The 15,235-nt window shown below is 47.6% G+C and overlaps 7 protein-coding genes across 7 annotated transcripts; 4 read left to right on the top strand and 3 right to left on the bottom strand.

Annotated features, from left to right (window-relative positions):
* The first annotated feature begins 73 nt into the window (after positions 1-73).
* Positions 74-2,283, top strand: SPPG_02228 (uncharacterized protein). The gene is made up of 11 exons (XM_016750519.1): positions 74-184; positions 242-349; positions 413-608; positions 670-754; positions 819-903; positions 976-1,095; positions 1,161-1,283; positions 1,342-1,691; positions 1,753-1,820; positions 1,877-2,037; positions 2,096-2,283. Exons 1-11 carry the CDS (start codon positions 167-169, stop codon positions 2,186-2,188), a joined length of 1,407 nt encoding a protein of 468 aa, XP_016611206.1. The 5' UTR covers positions 74-166; the 3' UTR covers positions 2,189-2,283.
* Positions 2,284-2,718: 435 nt separating this feature from the next.
* Positions 2,719-4,463, top strand: SPPG_02227 (uncharacterized protein). Its single transcript, XM_016750518.1, has 3 exons — positions 2,719-3,551; positions 3,618-3,790; positions 3,861-4,463. The coding sequence occupies exons 1-3, from the start codon at positions 2,834-2,836 to the stop codon at positions 4,392-4,394; spliced, it is 1,425 nt and encodes a 474-aa protein (XP_016611205.1). The 5' UTR covers positions 2,719-2,833; the 3' UTR covers positions 4,395-4,463.
* A 263-nt stretch (positions 4,464-4,726) lies between these two features.
* Positions 4,727-6,424, top strand: SPPG_02226 (aspartic endopeptidase). Its single transcript, XM_016750517.1, has 5 exons — positions 4,727-4,866; positions 4,925-5,231; positions 5,311-5,682; positions 5,748-5,926; positions 5,992-6,424. The coding sequence occupies exons 1-5, from the start codon at positions 4,768-4,770 to the stop codon at positions 6,283-6,285; spliced, it is 1,251 nt and encodes a 416-aa protein (XP_016611204.1). The 5' UTR covers positions 4,727-4,767; the 3' UTR covers positions 6,286-6,424.
* Positions 6,425-6,452: 28 nt separating this feature from the next.
* SPPG_02225 (uncharacterized protein) lies at positions 6,453-7,199 on the bottom strand (the record flags this gene model as incomplete). Its single annotated transcript, XM_016750516.1, has 3 exons — positions 6,453-6,526; positions 6,601-6,738; positions 6,800-7,199. 3 exons carry the CDS (start codon positions 7,197-7,199, stop codon positions 6,453-6,455), a joined length of 612 nt encoding a protein of 203 aa, XP_016611203.1.
* Positions 7,200-7,309: 110 nt separating this feature from the next.
* SPPG_02224 (uncharacterized protein) lies at positions 7,310-11,025 on the top strand. The gene is made up of 11 exons (XM_016750515.1): positions 7,310-7,436; positions 7,534-7,757; positions 7,903-8,137; positions 8,213-8,347; positions 8,422-8,737; positions 8,807-9,036; positions 9,107-9,565; positions 9,635-9,891; positions 9,966-10,327; positions 10,406-10,704; positions 10,769-11,025. Exons 1-11 carry the CDS (start codon positions 7,347-7,349, stop codon positions 10,904-10,906), a joined length of 2,745 nt encoding a protein of 914 aa, XP_016611202.1. The 5' UTR covers positions 7,310-7,346; the 3' UTR covers positions 10,907-11,025.
* Positions 10,896-14,056, bottom strand: SPPG_09003 (uncharacterized protein). The gene is made up of 10 exons (XM_016757154.1): positions 13,978-14,056; positions 13,083-13,882; positions 12,501-12,999; positions 12,186-12,429; positions 12,044-12,118; positions 11,652-11,984; positions 11,485-11,579; positions 11,293-11,412; positions 11,091-11,226; positions 10,896-11,020 (listed from the first exon to the last, which is right to left on the bottom strand). Exons 1-10 carry the CDS (start codon positions 14,005-14,007, stop codon positions 10,950-10,952), a joined length of 2,403 nt encoding a protein of 800 aa, XP_016611201.1. The 5' UTR covers positions 14,008-14,056; the 3' UTR covers positions 10,896-10,949.
* A 134-nt stretch (positions 14,057-14,190) lies between these two features.
* SPPG_09002 (signal peptidase complex subunit SPC3) lies at positions 14,191-15,180 on the bottom strand. The gene is made up of 5 exons (XM_016757153.1): positions 14,971-15,180; positions 14,827-14,909; positions 14,681-14,757; positions 14,507-14,622; positions 14,191-14,442 (listed from the first exon to the last, which is right to left on the bottom strand). The coding sequence occupies exons 1-5, from the start codon at positions 15,126-15,128 to the stop codon at positions 14,331-14,333; spliced, it is 546 nt and encodes a 181-aa protein (XP_016611200.1). The 5' UTR covers positions 15,129-15,180; the 3' UTR covers positions 14,191-14,330.
* Between the last annotated feature and the right edge of the window lie 55 nt (positions 15,181-15,235).

The following is a 15,235-nucleotide window of genomic DNA, read 5'->3' as shown; positions in this document are numbered from 1 at the left end:
ATTTGGACAAATGACGTACACGTGACAAAGGCCCCAAACAAAATCTCTTCGCTCCCCCAATCAACGGGGGCCTGCAGTTTGATCAGCGATTTATAAAAACCCAAGGCTTCCTCCCGCTGCGAACGTTACTTGTAGATCGCATCCTTTCCATCTCAACATCTTCAAAATGGTTGCTGAACAGTGGGTGAGTGTGAAATCGGAGTTCGCCCTGTGTCCTACTTTGTCTCATGTTTGGCTGCAGAACGCCGGCCTCAACACGACCCTCGAAGAGGAAGACAAGGAGATCTACGATCTCGTTCAAAGAGAGAAATGGCGTCAGTATTCCTGTTTGGAGCTGATTGCTTCTGAGGTAGGGATCGTTCTTTTTCATTGTCAAAGTTGGCGGGTTGCTCACGTCACGTCACCTTGTTAGAATTTCACATCACAAGCCGTCATGGAGGCCAATGGTTCTGCTTTGACCAACAAATATTCCGAGGGACTCCCTGGTGCCCGTTACTACGGTGGTAACGAATACGTCGACCAGATTGAAAACCTATGCCGTAAACGTGCATTGGAGGCCTTCCATCTGACTCCCGAGCAGTGGGGTGTAAACGTGCAGCCCTACTCTGGTAAGATCGGGCTGGAGGTTATTCTGAAATCGGGCCTGTATTGATTTGGCACCCACTACAGGAAGTACCGCGAACTTCTCCGCTCTTACCGCTCTTCTCGCCCCCCACGATCGTATCATGGGATTGGACCTTCCCTCAGGCGGCCAGTGAGTAACAACCTGAAAACAAACATGTGTGGTTCGAAGGGTATTAATGATATCGACTGCCTAGCTTAACTCACGGCTACGCCACGGCAAAGAAGAAGGTCTCTTCATCTGCGATCTACTTTGAATCACTTCCTTACCAAGTGGACATGGTATGATACGACCTTTTGACTAGGACTTTCTTGCTTTAGAGATAGATCTCATTCGTGCGATTTCTTTTGTAGAAAACCGGTTTCATTGATTACGATAAACTGGAACAGAATGCTGCTCTCTACCGCCCCAAATTGATCATCTGCGGTGCCAGCGCTTACGCTCGTGACTGGGACTATGCACGTCTTCGCAAGGTTTGCATCTTGTGGGAAGCATCATCAATTCGCCCAGCTGCTGATGATTGTTGAGTCAATCTTAGATTGCGGATCAGCACTCAGCTTATCTCATGGCTGATATCGCACATATTAGCGGTCTTGTCGCTGCTCAAGAAGCGAACAACCCCTTCGAGTTCTGCGACGTTGTCACTACCACAACTCACAAAGTATGTTGACGGGATGTGCTGAGGATACTTGAGGCCCTGGTCTAACCGTTGCTCGCAGACCTTGCGCGGTCCCCGTGCTGGTTTGATCTTCTTCAGGAGGGCGCCAAAGGGCGAGAAGAACTCTGACCTTGAGGACAGAGTAAACTTCGCTGTCTTCCCTTCAAATCAAGGAGGACCTCACAACAACACCATCGCTGCCATCGCTGTCGCCTTGAAGCAGGCCGCTGGTCCCGAATTCAAGCAATACGCGCGGCAAGTCAAGGCGAATGCTATCGCCCTTGCCGAAGCATTGAAGAGCAAAGGTTACAAGATTGTGACTGATGGTACCGAGAACCACCTTGTCCTGTGGGATTTGCGGCCAAACGCTCTTACTGGCAGCAAGATGGAGAAGATCTGCGATTACGTGAAGTAAGTTCTGTAAAACTAATGGCATGCGGCTGACAGCATAGCTGATATTTCTGATTAATAGCATTACTTTGAACAAGAATGCTGTACATGGTGATTCGTCTGCTCTTGTACCCGGCGGTGTCCGTCTTGGTGTGTACTTCCACTAATGTCAATTATCAATTCATGTTACTGACTCTGAGATATAGGTACCCCAGCATTGACATCCCGGGGTTTCAAGGAGGCCGACTTTGAGAAGGTCGCGGACTTCCTTGACCGGGCTGCAAAGATCGCCATCAACGTCCAAAAGACTACTGGCAAACTCATTAAGGACTTTGTTGTAGCCTTGGAGTCCAACGAAGACGTCAAGGTACTGTGTCTAATACGTTACTTTGTTGGGTTACTTGTTGCTGACAAGGTCCACTTAGGCTCTTCGTGGGGAGGTGGAAGCCTTTGCCCGTTCATTCGCCATGCCTGGTTTTGACCCGGCTAGTGTCCCAGAGTCCTGCAGGGACCACTAATTCCTTGCAGCCATGGCAGCATTCCGATGTAACATATCTATTTTCTGAATTCATCTCCAATATAATTACATTGTATAGTTTTAAATCTTTTACCATTTGGTGAGAATGTGACTGACCGAACAGGGGTTAGTTGCAGCGGGCAAAGTTACATTTGATAAATCTTACATTCTTGTCCTCAAATGCATATAACACACCATTGGCGCATTGTTCCTTTTTCCAATGTCAATCTTTTGAAGCACGCAGCAGTTCAGTATAGTCGGTGTAGTTGCATGCAAGCTGACTATCCTGGTCTCCCTGGAGGCCATCGCTCACAATATCTATGTACCAGGAATTATTATGCTCGAATGTAACCATTCTTGCGGTCCTGGTCAGATATAGGTAACTTTGATGATCTTTCCATGGAACGCTGAGATCCTAGTGACGTTCGGACATTTTACAGGTGTCTCATTTCCAGGATCACCTAACCTTAGGGATATCCAGAGTGTCATCCTAGATCAATCAATGCCTATTGTAGAATATTGACCACGTTCCGAAAGTAGAATCCTAGAATGCTCCCTTGCTGTTGACATCTGACAACGGACGAGATTCTGTATCAGCTTTAGTTGAATGAAGGATCTTGTGTCGAGTTAGGCAGTGTCTTGAGTGATGGAAACAGAAGTCGTAGCCCAAGCTATCGTTGAGGCACCAGTGCTTCATGCAGACTTCGGGAGACAATCACCAATGGTCATTGGCGATGATGGGGAACAACAGGTTGCAACAGATAATGTACCAGCATCTGGAGGCGAGGTGAACATTACAAGCCACTCGATGGCTCCGGAAGCACCGGTAGTGAAGAAGGGAGAATCCAAAGAGGAATCTGATCCACAGGGGCAGGGCGGAGACGAAACCGTTCAAACCAAGCTCGATGCATCGAACAACAGAGGGCCGGAGGGAAACTTCAAGACACAACGTAGAACACCCAAGGCCAAAAACTCAAAACTCAAACCCGCTGTGGGACTGAAATCCGAGTCACATAGTAAGACCATCTCACCATCAAAGGCTGCTGACGGGCCAAGCAACACTGAGGAAGATGCGAATATGGATAAAACAATTGGCCACTATGAGGCCGAACTCCGAAGTTTGGAAGAGAAGGAGGCGAATGAGGCAAAACGGACCAAAGCGAAGCATTCTGACACATTTGCATACCGTCATTTTCATATGGTTCACCCAACATGTAACAAACTATTAGGGAGGAGATGGGATATGGCAAAGAGAAAGATCCATCTACAACGATTAGCGAAAGCCAAATCAAGTATTGATACATCGCCCCCAAAAGAGTATCCGCACTTGCAGCACAAGCTGAAAAAGTTACAGATGCAAGAAGGTGAGAGTGTGCTTAACCCTTTTGATGATCATGCGCACGTAGCGGCTGACGATGCGTCCGTTTTAGAGCGACGAGCGCAGATTGAACATGACAACAAGATATTGGTTGACAAAATGTCGTCAATTATGAAGCTGGAGAAAAAGGTTTTTGGACAGCATCCCAGCCCTCTAAGATTTGCACATAGTCTGAATGCAAACAGGCGACAACGGGAAGTCAAGAAAGTTAATCAAGATAATATGGTACAGTACCCTTTGGCAACATCGCGCTTTTGATCAGTCCGCGACTTACTACTGCGAATTCAACCGATAGGCCATTCTTGAGCGTCTGGAAGGCCGCGAATCATTCTATAAACATGAAGATCAAGTGAAGAGCCGTCACCAAACCATAGGTTATCTCTGCAACATTGCAGCGTACCCTGACCGGTTTATTCGTCTTGAGGAACAGTATGATCGTTGCGCAAAGGATTCTGTGACGGAGCGTCATGAGGCGCCAGTTGCAACGGAGCGTATTCAGCAGCTTGAAAAGGACTGGACAAGCGGACCAAGCCCAACGAGCGGCCGAAGCTCTGTCAATAACCACCATGTGCGATTTCGAAAGGGACCGGAAGGCGCCGGCAAGCACCATAGGAAAAAGCGAGCGCAGACCCCCAAAATTGGTATCGCAGCAGTGGACGCAAAGCTACTTGGAAAAGAAGCCCAGTTTGGAGGACCTCCACCTCTTCCTGGCATTCCTGTTGCCTCCAGCAGTGAAGTACCAATGAGAGAATCATCAGCACTGGCTCCCCTGGATGTAGGAGAAAAAGCCACGAACTTGGAAGACAGTGTGGCTCTGTCAGTAGAATAGACGACTCCCGACATTTCACAAATTTTCTATTTGAATTGGCATGAATAATATACCCATACATATGAAGGACTTTGCTTTTCTCTCCGCTATTGGCACCCCAGGAGTGAGATTGTTTGGCCAGAAAGACTTATGCAGATGCTCGTTTCTTTGTTTCTTTCTTGTCAAGACATTCTTCTTTTCAGGAAGTTCTGGTGCTTGTTGGCTGCAGCTGCGGATTACCTTTCAAATTCCGCTCACACCAAATGCGCGTGAATGGTTCAGTGACTGTCCATGGTCTGAATCACATGACTGACTAGATTTGGGCGTTCGTTCGACCTCACGGGCTGGGTCCCGAAATTCAACTTGTCTCGTCCTTTGGCCTGCTGATGAAAAGATGGAACCAGGCCTGCTGATTGCGTATCTTGCCTTGGGCACAATGGCCGTTGCGCCAATATATTTTGGCTCCTTCTCGGCCTTGAAGATTCCGAAAAAGGTTGGCAGTAAAATGTGATGCTCCACCGCGTTTTGGGCCTCAACTCTGTTAACTCTAGAGGGACTCCACCCGAGGCAAGAAAGGACGAAATGAGGAAGAAGAGGAGGATATTGAGGAAGAAGAAGCAGAGTTCTTTCGATTGGAGGATGCCTATTGGTTCCCTGTCTTTGGATCTCTGGCCCTTGTGTCGCTCTACGTGGTCTTCAAGTACTTGAACAAAGAGTACCTCAACGCCCTCTTTACCGCCTATTTCTCGATTCTGGGAGTTGGCGGCGTCATTAAGAGCTTCCTCGGAATTAGCAGAGCTGTGACAGGTTGGAAGATCAAAGGAGAATACCGAGTGGATCTGTGGAAAAAAGAAAAAGGTTCGTTGGTGCTCCCCAAAGATGCCGACGCACGATGTAGTCAGGTTTGGGAACTTAATGCAATACGCTATTATCTTAGAAATTGCTTCGTACCATTTCGGGAACTACCATCTCTTCCTCATCGTACTGTCCATCATCATTGCGGGTCTGTACGCCATGACGAAGCACTGGATTCTCAACAACATCTACGGAGAAGCGTTCTCCGCATCTGCGATTCAACTTCTTAATCTGGATTCGTTTAAAACCGGAATGGCGCTCCTGTCCTTCCTCTTCCTGTACGACATATTTTGGGTTTTCGGCACGGACGTCATGGTCACAGTTGCGAAGGGCTTTGATGCGCCTGTCAAAGTTCTGTGGCCCAAAGATATTGTTGGACTTATCAAGTCCGGATTTTTCACGACAGAAGGTGTCCCCTTCACGCTACTTGGCTTGGGCGATATTGTGATTCCCGGTGAGTTTAAACTATCTACATATGCATATATCAGAGTGCTTGAACTGAAGCTGTGCGTACGGTAGGTATCTTTGTGGCCCTGTGTCTCCAGTTTGACCATCATCAGTATCTGAATTCCAAGGAAGGGAAAAAAAATAAGTACACGCTGTCCTTCCCCAAACCATACTTCACGGTCTGCTTTATTGCCTATGCTCTGGGACTCGTTACCACAGTGGTCGTAATGCATACGTTCCAGGCAGCACAGGTAATGTCTTACGTGCATCCAACCGTGCCCGTCCTTTCATCTGCTCATTCCACTTGTTTTGGCAGCCTGCCCTTCTATACCTATCACCTGCATGCATATTGTCAGTCCTGCTAACAGGCCTAGTTCGAGGCGAGCTTAAGCAAGTCTTTGCCTTTGCCCCTGCAGAGAAGGAGAGCCCCAAAAAGACTTTGGAGCATATTGCAGACGATCTTAAAATCGAGAACACCGCCGCGTCTGAAGACGATCTCGGAACGCACGGCAGTGAGGGAGCTACAAGTGAACAGGAGGGTTCACGGAGTCGAAAGGGCAAGAAAAAGACGGGAACCGGTGGCAAACGGAAGGCCGTCAAGAAGCAATAAGGTTTCATGTGATCAGGCGCCAATAGATTGGATGCACTTTTTTAAACTACTCGTCGGGTCTAAATACTTGTACTATGAAAGGTGATGAACACAAGAATTATGACATACTAATAGGCCTGCTTGTCAGTCAATTGCAAAGATGTACTTATCGATGCCCCACCTCAGCGCTATCCCTCAAAAAAGGTGGTAAAGTGGGTTTTAATGGCATTAAAAAAGCCCGCAACCTTTTGTCGCAGTATTTCTAACAGAATAGGTGGGGACAAGGATGTCACTGTGACCCAGACCTTGCCTTAAATGCACATTCTAACAGCCTACCTTGAGTATCCTCAGTCTCCTTCAGCTCATCGATCAATTCCACTACCTCGTCGTGAAAGCTTCTTTCCCTAGCATTGAGAAGATGCGTGACTAGCGCATTATACTCATCAAAAAGCTCAGAGAGTTCCGTGATGTGCCCTACAACCGCGCAAAAAGCTTTGAAGCCGTCATTTACAATCCAACTGGTGTCATAAATTACCGGCCAATTCCTTCCATACAATGTCTCGATTGTCGACAATCCGTCCATCAAGCGTCTCCTGAGATAGGCATTTGAATGGTTGCTCAATATCGATTGCTTCTACATCCGAATGGGTTTCCAGTTTTCTTGAAGGGAACAAACTTCTGGCAGTGCCATTAAAGTTGGGAGATATCGAATCATTCAAAGATATTTCCTCGATGTGGTCGCCCATTTCGTGAACATTGTTATCCGGCTGGTATTGTTGCTCCACCTGCTCTCCTATCCTTGGCTCCTGTAATGCTTGCTTAGACATGTCGACACTACCCATATCATTCTCTCTCGTTTCAAAAGAGCAGCCTTCAATATCGGGTTGTGGAGAGCCGCTATAATTCTGCTCGTCAGTTGGAGAACAGTCGTCCATGAGAAATTGCCAAGCGACTTGGTCGCGAGTTCGTCACGTCGCTCTGACCTTGTTCTCAAAGCTGACGCGTGGTACACGTGATTTGAGCGACGTGTGTCGAATGGGCTTCTTGTAAAGTCAGCAGTGAGATCAGATCGCTTTCGTAAAATGATGGGCGATTCGGCGATGCAAACGGAGGGGGCCAAGGGGGCACACCTCAGCCCCGAGTCACAGCAAGCTTATGAAGACATTCTTCAAGTAAGTTGGAAGCATGGCAGGCTGCTGGGGTTCGTCTTGTCAGTTGCAAACCCCAATAACAAAGCCCATGAGGTCCTCATAACCATTCGTACTTCAGGCTCTCCAACGTGATATCAATGTTCTCTCGGACCCAACGTCTGACCGACTTGCCAAGCGACGAGCGCTGGACCATATTCAAAGAGAAACACTCGGAAAGCAGGCGTATTCTGCAGACCGAACGTTGATGCGTCAGACATTTACCAGTCTGTGCAAGCCCTTGGTCAAATGCTTATCAGACACTGTAGAGAAATGTCGAGAATTGAGTAGCGGCCTTATTCTCAGGTGAGAGCTGCTGGGAAAAGATGGGACATATAAGAAGACTAGCGTCGGATCGGAAGAACCGGTGATTCGCAGAGGCCGCCGATCCCGCGACTCTGTTTCTATTCATGCATGAACGACTTACTGAGATTTGGTCACGCCATTACAGATTCTCAGAGTCCGTGGATGATATCACGCCCTTTCTAGCCTACATCGTTCCAGCCATAAGTGCGCGATTGAGCCAGATTGAAATAGTGGAGCCATCGGAAGAGATACGGCTGTTGCTTGTACAAATTTTAGTACGTCTGGTCAACCTTACCGGTGCAGGATTTATTCCTTTCGTCGAAGACGCAGTTAAAGTGCTGCAAAGAACATTGCAAGATCCTTTCCCAGACGTTAAAAAGGTGTGTTGATGAAGAGAAAGTTACTTTGTGACATGTTTTGTGAAGTAACTGAAATTCATAGCGCGTCCTTTGCAGGAATCATGTAACTTGGTCATACAGCTGTCACGGCAAACAAAAAAAGCCTTAGGGTATCATGGGGCATCAATCGCGAAAGCTGTTGTGCCATGTCTTCAACACCGACATTCCAGTGTGCGAACTTCCGGCTTGCAGGTGAGGAGATCACTTGGACGGCAGTCTTACGCATATATATGAAAAAAATCCTAACGAATTTGGCCATGGAAAAGGCCATCCGTGAAGCAATTATGGTCGACGTTTCGGGCTTAGATGATGTACTAGAGACTTTGCGACAAATTACGTTAGATAAATCGCAATCGGTGCGAGAATCTATATACGTCACGGCTGCAGAGTGGATGTTAAATCTTCCGGACCGGTGGTCGGTCGGCTACAAAATCTTGCCCTTGCTACTGGCTGGAATGACGGACGAGCTTCCAAAGTTGGCGGAGCTTTGTCGACATTACATGGACGACATTGGAAAGCTGTATGAAACGGACTGGGAAGATAGGGTTAAGGATGAGTTAGATTACATGCAGCTGGATTCTGGTAAGTTGCGGTGAGATGTTTAATGACAGGCTCTCACCTTCTAAAGAATTATTTATTTGATCGATTCAGATAGACCTCGCGTTGGTTGTCGCCACGTAATTCGCGACAACACGCAAAAGATTGTAGAGAAAACACTTGAAGGATTGGCGGACTGGAATGCGGATGTACGAGCAAAGTCCGCTCAGGTGCTGGCCACTTTCATCACATATGCAGAGGACATGATAACTGGATATGCTGGAATTATATTACCTGCACTATACAGAGTATTAGCTGCCGATGAAGCAACTGTCTGCAAGCAGGTGGGGTGGGACTTGCTTGCATGCCTGTTCGTAGTACGAGTTTTTACTGATCGTGTGTAATGAATAATAGGTTACTGGGGTGGCTGAACTTCTCGGACGTTATGTGGATACAGATGTGTACCTGGATATAATTCTGCCTGCAATCCGCACTGGGGGAGGAGGGTCAACTCAATTTCGCTTGGGGTGTCTCCGGACGTTGGCTGGTTTAGTGCGAGGTACACCAATGTCTCGATTCAGTAAGGCACGATTGGAACGAGTAAGCGATCTAGTCAGTGAAAAAGAGTTGGCACAGAATGAGAATACGGAATTGCTGGCCGAGGTTGCGGGTGTTGTGGTAGAGTTAGTGAAAAAGGTGTCACCGGTACATGTTGAGACGTCAGAAGCCGCGTCTCTCAGATCAGAAACCGTTGGTCTGCCAAATGACGAGGAAATCGGCAGAGCAGGTTATGTAATTTTCTTGGTGCTGGCGCGCCTGAGCGGTGTTTCTGAAGATGACAAAGTTCCGGGCGTTCAGGTTCTACGCCAAAAGGTGAACAGCGGCTATTAGCTTGCATCAGCCGCACAATGACTGACTCTGCTCACCACGCGTTTATTGTAGACTGAAGAAGCTCTTAGAATCTTGGCGACCGCATATGGTTTATTCAGTGTTCAGGATCTGTATGCGCTACACTTGGACGCAGTACTTGCATATCTAGCTGCTGAACAGCCACAATGGACTCGCTATTCCCCAGAACCCCGCCTGCTCGACACCATACTTACTCAAGCTGGGCCTTTGGTCGGACAAAGGCTTGAGGTTACGGTACCTTTACTTGCAGGAATGGCAGGCATTGAGAGGGATATCGAAGTGCGGGAAAGGTGCATTAATTGGCCATCATGTGACATTTTAGCGTACTTGTTCTTATAGCTAACTTATTTTGATCGTTTCGCAGCATGTTCAAAATTACCCTAAGTCTTCTCCAATCATCGTCAACATCTTTGAACTCGACCGGCCAATTTTCCGAATACTCGCGTACCATTCTCTCCGACATCATTATTGCCAATGGCGTCTGGAAGCCTGGACGCAAAGCTGCCGTGTTGCGTGGCAAAGCAATCGAAACTTTCCTGGCTCTGTTAAACGGGAATAATGGAGAAGAATGCCTCGGACTCTTGAGACGGGATGCAGTAATGTCTGTCTGGGAACCGGACCTAATGAATGTACTTGTGGGAACATTGGAGGATGATGATGCAGACACTCGAAATCACACTCTAATGGTTTTAAGCCATCTTCTGAGAAGCAGGCTGGAATTTACAGGTACATTCATGGGCTGGCTTTATCTAACCGTATGGCTCACAGTGGCTCATGGCGTCCACTTGTTTCTTGACTTCACAGCAAATACTTTCAAAAAGTTATACCAAGAACTACTCAAACGCATGGACGATGCGCACGACTCATTACGCGTTGCGACCGCGCGAGTTTGGAGTGATTTTTTTGAAGCAGTAACAAGATGGCAGCAGCGCATGTCTCCACTGATTCAAGCTGCAGGAGGCATGACCGCTGTAATGGTGGATGCGGCGGGAAATGTAGCGCAAACTGGTGAATTGGTAGAGGTGAAGTTGGATGACGTTCATTGGGCTGCAATCGTCAAGGGGTTGACAGTACACATGGATGACCCAAATGCCCAACTGCAGGTATGTGGACTTGATCAAAAGGGAGATTCCAGTAGCAGGGTGCCAATTTACATGCTGTTCACAGGAATGCGTATTCAATGCCCTCAAAGCATCTTTAAAAGTTGCACCTGCCAATGTGATGCGAGACCATTGGACAGGCGTACGACTGCGACATAGAACACCAACATACATTGATGAATTGTTAACACTGATTCCCCAATGAATGAAAGCGGAAATCGCTCAATTAGTTTATTATTAAAATTAATTCACCGTAGTCGCAGCCCGCTCTCTCGCTTGTTCATTTGAATTAAAAAGGATATCTTTGTGCATATCTCCGCTGAATGACCCGAATTGTTCATGTCAGAAAATGTGTTGTGCAGCAAGGTCTTTAACTTCTCTTTGCATACCTGCTTCGACCTGTGAGGCAGCTTCTAAATCGTACGTACGGGTGTCATGGCCTTTCGATCCATGCACCAGAAGTCGGAAGCTCGACGTCTTCTTCGTCGCCTTGCAAGATATGACTGTGCTAATGTGATGTGATGACTGTGAAAGACAAGGATAAGCAGCTGGCCAAGTTTAGTTGTGAGGTAATCCAAAATGGGTTCTTACTGTCTTCATTGTATCGAAGAAATTCTTATTTTCGGCAGCCATTATGTGAATGTAGTCTCCGTCAATCGTCAGCAAGCGATCATGTCGCCCCATAAACGCCTTATGTGATACCGTGTATTGCTACAGAAGAAACAGGGCCATTGTTCATCTCCACCATCATCTGGAATTCCGACGCTGAAGAGTTTGCCTTACCTTATACATCGAAGAGTACTCCTCTGGTTCAATGAAGCGCGGCTGATCTGCAATCTCCGTCTTCTCATCTGGTGGTCGCAGAAACACATCTCCCGCTAAAATTACACGTATCAGCGCGTCAGTTGGAACTTGTCACTCAGTCATCAACTTCCATGATGGATACGCACCACCTCCCCCAGCCCGCTTCAGTATGCAAAGCTCAGACACTCGCAACTGTTCCAGAGTCTTATCCAGTGGCACATCCGTTTTTGTGTCAGCCATCTTAAATACATATTTGCTGGGATCATATTTTCGCTTGCGGCAAATTTGTTCGAAGACATCGGCTAGTGGGATGTTTGACGCGACAGGCATGGTCGTTGTTTGCTTGACCTCAATGGTGGAGTAAAGGTGTACTTTAAGGAAGACGGTTGTGGTGGGAAGGGCAGATGTCGGCGTTCCAGCAGAAGAACTTGATCCAATATTAGAGACAGGCTGTTTGCGGTTGCCTTCGTTAAGTTTGACTGTAGAGACTCTGTTAGTGTCACGAAAATGAGGCTTCAGTGCACAATACCACACCAACCTTGATCTGGCGATGCTTCGCAAAGCGCAAACTGATCAAAGGCAAACTTTGATATTTTGCGGGTCCGCTCCAGCGCTAAGGGTCATCCATGTTATATGAGGTGCCGACTATCGGTAAGACCATTATCATGCCATGCACCCACCTGGAAAGTCATCATCAATGCTTCCATCGTCTTCCACGATCCGCATATTCCACATTATCACATTTCGCAGATGCTCGGGAATCATTGGTTGTCGGCCTTCGCCCCAGTACTCGCAAAGTGTATATCCCATCACCTCTTCCACGCTAGCATCACGCAAAACGCATATATCGAGTGGGACGTCAGGCTCATCACTTATTGGCATGTATATTTTCAACCGTATCGAATTAGGATCGCCTTTTCCGGACTTTTTGATGCAAACACATGACATTACATTAGTATCAATGAAGAATACTAAGCCTTCCCTCGGATACGTACAAAGAAAGCATAGTCCTTGCTGAACGGATTATCAGATCGACTCTGTAGCTGTAACATCGCCGTCAATGATGACAAGGGTTTGGATGGGAGCTCGCGGTATGACGTTCTATTGAGCGGTCCACTTTGCACAAACGTAGATGGCTTACTCTGAGGCAAATCTCGCTTTCTAAAGAGGTCTTCTCGGGGCAGAGATGGCGTCCGAGCACTCTTGACGCTTTCCGATAATGTCCGCTTTGTTAGAAGACTCTGATCTGGGGGAACGCTCAGTTTACTGGGAAGTGGAGATCCTGCTCTCTCTTCAGAAGCCCCAGCCGCATCAATAATCTCATGTATGACGCCCTCTTCGTTGGCCTCATCGGCAGGTTCAGTTGATACGACCACTGGCGTGTCCACATTAGCGGATCGCACTTCCGACTCCGACAATAGTGTAGTGCTCGGTTCGAGTTCATCAGATTCTTCCTCAAGATGCATTGAAGCCCCAGAGGAGTGTGACCCCTGACTACCCACAGAACAGAAGAGAAGCGAAGATAGCTGCCATAAGATAAACGTCCCTTGCATTGCGTTAAAAAGTTGTGCAATCACCTGTGCTGAAGAGCTAACTCGCCTGACTCGGCACGACGAAGCGCCTCACGCATTGACGCCTGCAGACTGTTTTGTTCACTCCCGGTATTGCTGGCATCAGCTGGGCCCTCACCATCTGCTTCGGCGATAGCTCCTGATTGGGGCGCACTGCCTTCTTCCGATGGTGTTGCGTCCTCACCTCCACCCACATCCTCCATCTGCCCATCTCCTTGCAAATCATCTGGTGGAGCAGCTTTCAGATCTAGTTGTAAATTTTGCTGTGCTTGCTGCAGGCGTAGCTTCAGTGCCTCTATAGTCGCCATACGGCGCTCATGATTCGCATCGTCTAATCGGCTTTCTGTCGGTTCTCGTCTATCTGGAAGGACCGATGCCGGTACCGTTGCCTGAGTGTCAGTGTCACTCGTGATCTGGACTGCCACATTCGGTTTACTCGTGGATAGTACTTCCTTTGAATGTGCATTATTCTGGTCTGAGACCACACCAGTGCTTGCACCAGATTCAGCAGGTTGACCAGAGGTACCACCGGTAGGCTGCCCGCGCCGTGAGGAGATACTTCTTTTTTCCTTGTCATCCGCAATGTTTTGACGGCTGTGCGCAACAAAACTGACCTGACTGCGATATGGTGATCGCAGCCGACCCGGTGCCGGAAACCCCAACGACTGCGAATCGGGAGCGCCATCCAGTCCTGTATGTGACGTTGCAGAAATGATGTATTCACTATCAAGTGTATTTGGTAGCGTGATGATACGCTCCGCCAGGGTATCTTTAGCCTTTAACATGGATAAGCGCATCTGGTAGATCTATGGGAAAGGAGACATTGAAAATTCAGTCAACGCGCCAACGATGAATATTGTAAACTAAGATAGCTACATGCGTTAAATAGGGGCAGACATACCAGATAGTCCGCGTCCGTTATTAGCGACATTTGGACGATGATATACACGGGTAACTGTAGAATGGAGGATAATGTTGAAAACGATAACGGTATTGGCGAGACCAAACGGTCTGCATTCCGCCCGCTTGATTACGCTCGGCTGGTGGCACAGTGATGGCACAGCATAACACTAGCGAGATAAACAAATGCTCCACATGGGATGGACTAGAACACTTGACGAAATATACGCTCTCAATATATGATTCAAATGATTTGTCAAGCGCAGACAAGCAGGATGTACTATTTCAGCTATATTTGCATCAGATCTCACAACGGCGGCTGCAAACAGACTCTTTGTACTATTGTGGTCTTTGTTATTGAGACGCCCTCGGGAATGTTAACGGCGCGGATCCTGCTCGCTGGGTCATCAATAACCCTACATGGGGAACGATATTCCAATGCAGCGACAGATTTGTTCGAATGCCCCTAAACACAAAGCTCTTTAGTCCTTACGGTGACGTGAAGATACTACCGTTGCTCAAACACTTACGCTAGCTTGTGACTCATGTCCGATGCGACATATTCTGCCTTTTTATTCCGAAGCGTCACGATAGCATCTTCCTTGCTCGTAATTATATCATCCCATATAACGATCTGATTCACATTCTGGAAGAGTATCGTCAGGAAGTGCACCACACGTCGCCAGCATTCATAATACCCTTACGTGCGATGGGGTTTCGTACTCGGCGACCACGTATAAAAAGAGCTGCTTGGTGTTCCAGTTCCACAAGGTCGTAAGGTCTATTATATGTCGAAGGCATTTATTACGTGGAAGGATAGTGGATGACCATTTAGCCCTTAAGCACGTACCTGCATCAAGGTTGAATTGAATTAAGCCGAGCTCTGTCGCTGGTGAGCTGTAGTCATAGTAGTAGCCAAGTCTGCCCATTTTTCTATATAAAAACGAATCAGACATTTCACCGCGACTGCGTTAGCCGAAAGAAAGCAACAGACACAGAGACGGCTTCCACTGATAGATCGACAGCGTTCGCGTCCTTTGGAACCCTCCATAGCAGTAGCGGTCCCGATATTGCAACGGCCCCAAGAACAGAGAAAAGCACTGTCACAAAGAAAGCAAATAGGGTGTTGGCCCGCTGGCTAAGAGTGTGCATGACAAGGAAATAATTAGAGCGATCGACGAAATCTTTGGAGAAGCTTGTGCCCATCAACTTGGGTGAGCCATGTTGCTGAGCCACATCCAATTACCAAATCTCTCACG

The sequence above is a fragment of the Spizellomyces punctatus genome (genome assembly GCF_000182565.1).
Source record: "Spizellomyces punctatus DAOM BR117 chromosome Unknown supercont1.3, whole genome shotgun sequence".
Taxonomy (NCBI): Eukaryota; Fungi; Chytridiomycota; class Chytridiomycetes; order Spizellomycetales; family Spizellomycetaceae; genus Spizellomyces; species Spizellomyces punctatus.
Note: the sequence above shows the minus strand (reverse complement) of the source record. Positions and strands in the feature narration are given on the sequence as shown.

What these genes read in the sequence shown, in the direction of transcription:
- SPPG_02228 (XM_016750519.1), top strand. An exon ending in GACCTTCCCTCAGGCGGCCA is followed by an intron (nt 755 to 818) that starts GTGAGTAACAAC and finishes TCGACTGCCTAG; the next exon opens with CTTAACTCACGGCTACGCCA. An exon ending in AAGATCTGCGATTACGTGAA is followed by an intron (nt 1,692 to 1,752) that starts GTAAGTTCTGTA and finishes TCTGATTAATAG; the next exon opens with CATTACTTTGAACAAGAATG.
- SPPG_02227 (XM_016750518.1), top strand. Translation starts at nt 2,834, where the DNA reads ATGGAAACAGAAGTCGTAGCCCAAGCTATCGTTGAGGCACCAGTGCTT. An exon ending in AAAGTTACAGATGCAAGAAG is followed by an intron (nt 3,552 to 3,617) that starts GTGAGAGTGTGC and finishes CGTCCGTTTTAG; the next exon opens with AGCGACGAGCGCAGATTGAA. An exon ending in AAGTTAATCAAGATAATATG is followed by an intron (nt 3,791 to 3,860) that starts GTACAGTACCCT and finishes TTCAACCGATAG; the next exon opens with GCCATTCTTGAGCGTCTGGA.
- SPPG_02226 (XM_016750517.1), top strand. Translation starts at nt 4,768, where the DNA reads ATGGAACCAGGCCTGCTGATTGCGTATCTTGCCTTGGGCACAATGGCC. An exon ending in CCTTGAAGATTCCGAAAAAG is followed by an intron (nt 4,867 to 4,924) that starts GTTGGCAGTAAA and finishes TGTTAACTCTAG; the next exon opens with AGGGACTCCACCCGAGGCAA. An exon ending in TCTGTGGAAAAAAGAAAAAG is followed by an intron (nt 5,232 to 5,310) that starts GTTCGTTGGTGC and finishes CTATTATCTTAG; the next exon opens with AAATTGCTTCGTACCATTTC.
- SPPG_02224 (XM_016750515.1), top strand. Translation starts at nt 7,347, where the DNA reads ATGATGGGCGATTCGGCGATGCAAACGGAGGGGGCCAAGGGGGCACAC. An exon ending in TGCGAACTTCCGGCTTGCAG is followed by an intron (nt 8,348 to 8,421) that starts GTGAGGAGATCA and finishes GCCATGGAAAAG; the next exon opens with GCCATCCGTGAAGCAATTAT. An exon ending in AAGCAGGCTGGAATTTACAG is followed by an intron (nt 10,328 to 10,405) that starts GTACATTCATGG and finishes TTGACTTCACAG; the next exon opens with CAAATACTTTCAAAAAGTTA.
- SPPG_09003 (XM_016757154.1), bottom strand. Translation starts at nt 14,007, where the DNA reads ATGTCGCTAATAACGGACGCGGACTATCTG. An exon ending in TAACGGACGCGGACTATCTG is followed by an intron (nt 13,883 to 13,977) that starts GTATGTCTGCCC and finishes CCTTTCCCATAG; the next exon opens with ATCTACCAGATGCGCTTATC. An exon ending in GCAAGGACTATGCTTTCTTT is followed by an intron (nt 12,430 to 12,500) that starts GTACGTATCCGA and finishes TGCATCAAAAAG; the next exon opens with TCCGGAAAAGGCGATCCTAA.
- SPPG_09002 (XM_016757153.1), bottom strand. Translation starts at nt 15,128, where the DNA reads ATGCACACTCTTAGCCAGCGGGCCAACACCCTATTTGCTTTCTTTGTG. An exon ending in TCAGTGGAAGCCGTCTCTGT is followed by an intron (nt 14,910 to 14,970) that starts GTCTGTTGCTTT and finishes GTTTTTATATAG; the next exon opens with AAAAATGGGCAGACTTGGCT. An exon ending in TCAATTCAACCTTGATGCAG is followed by an intron (nt 14,758 to 14,826) that starts GTACGTGCTTAA and finishes GACATATAATAG; the next exon opens with ACCTTACGACCTTGTGGAAC.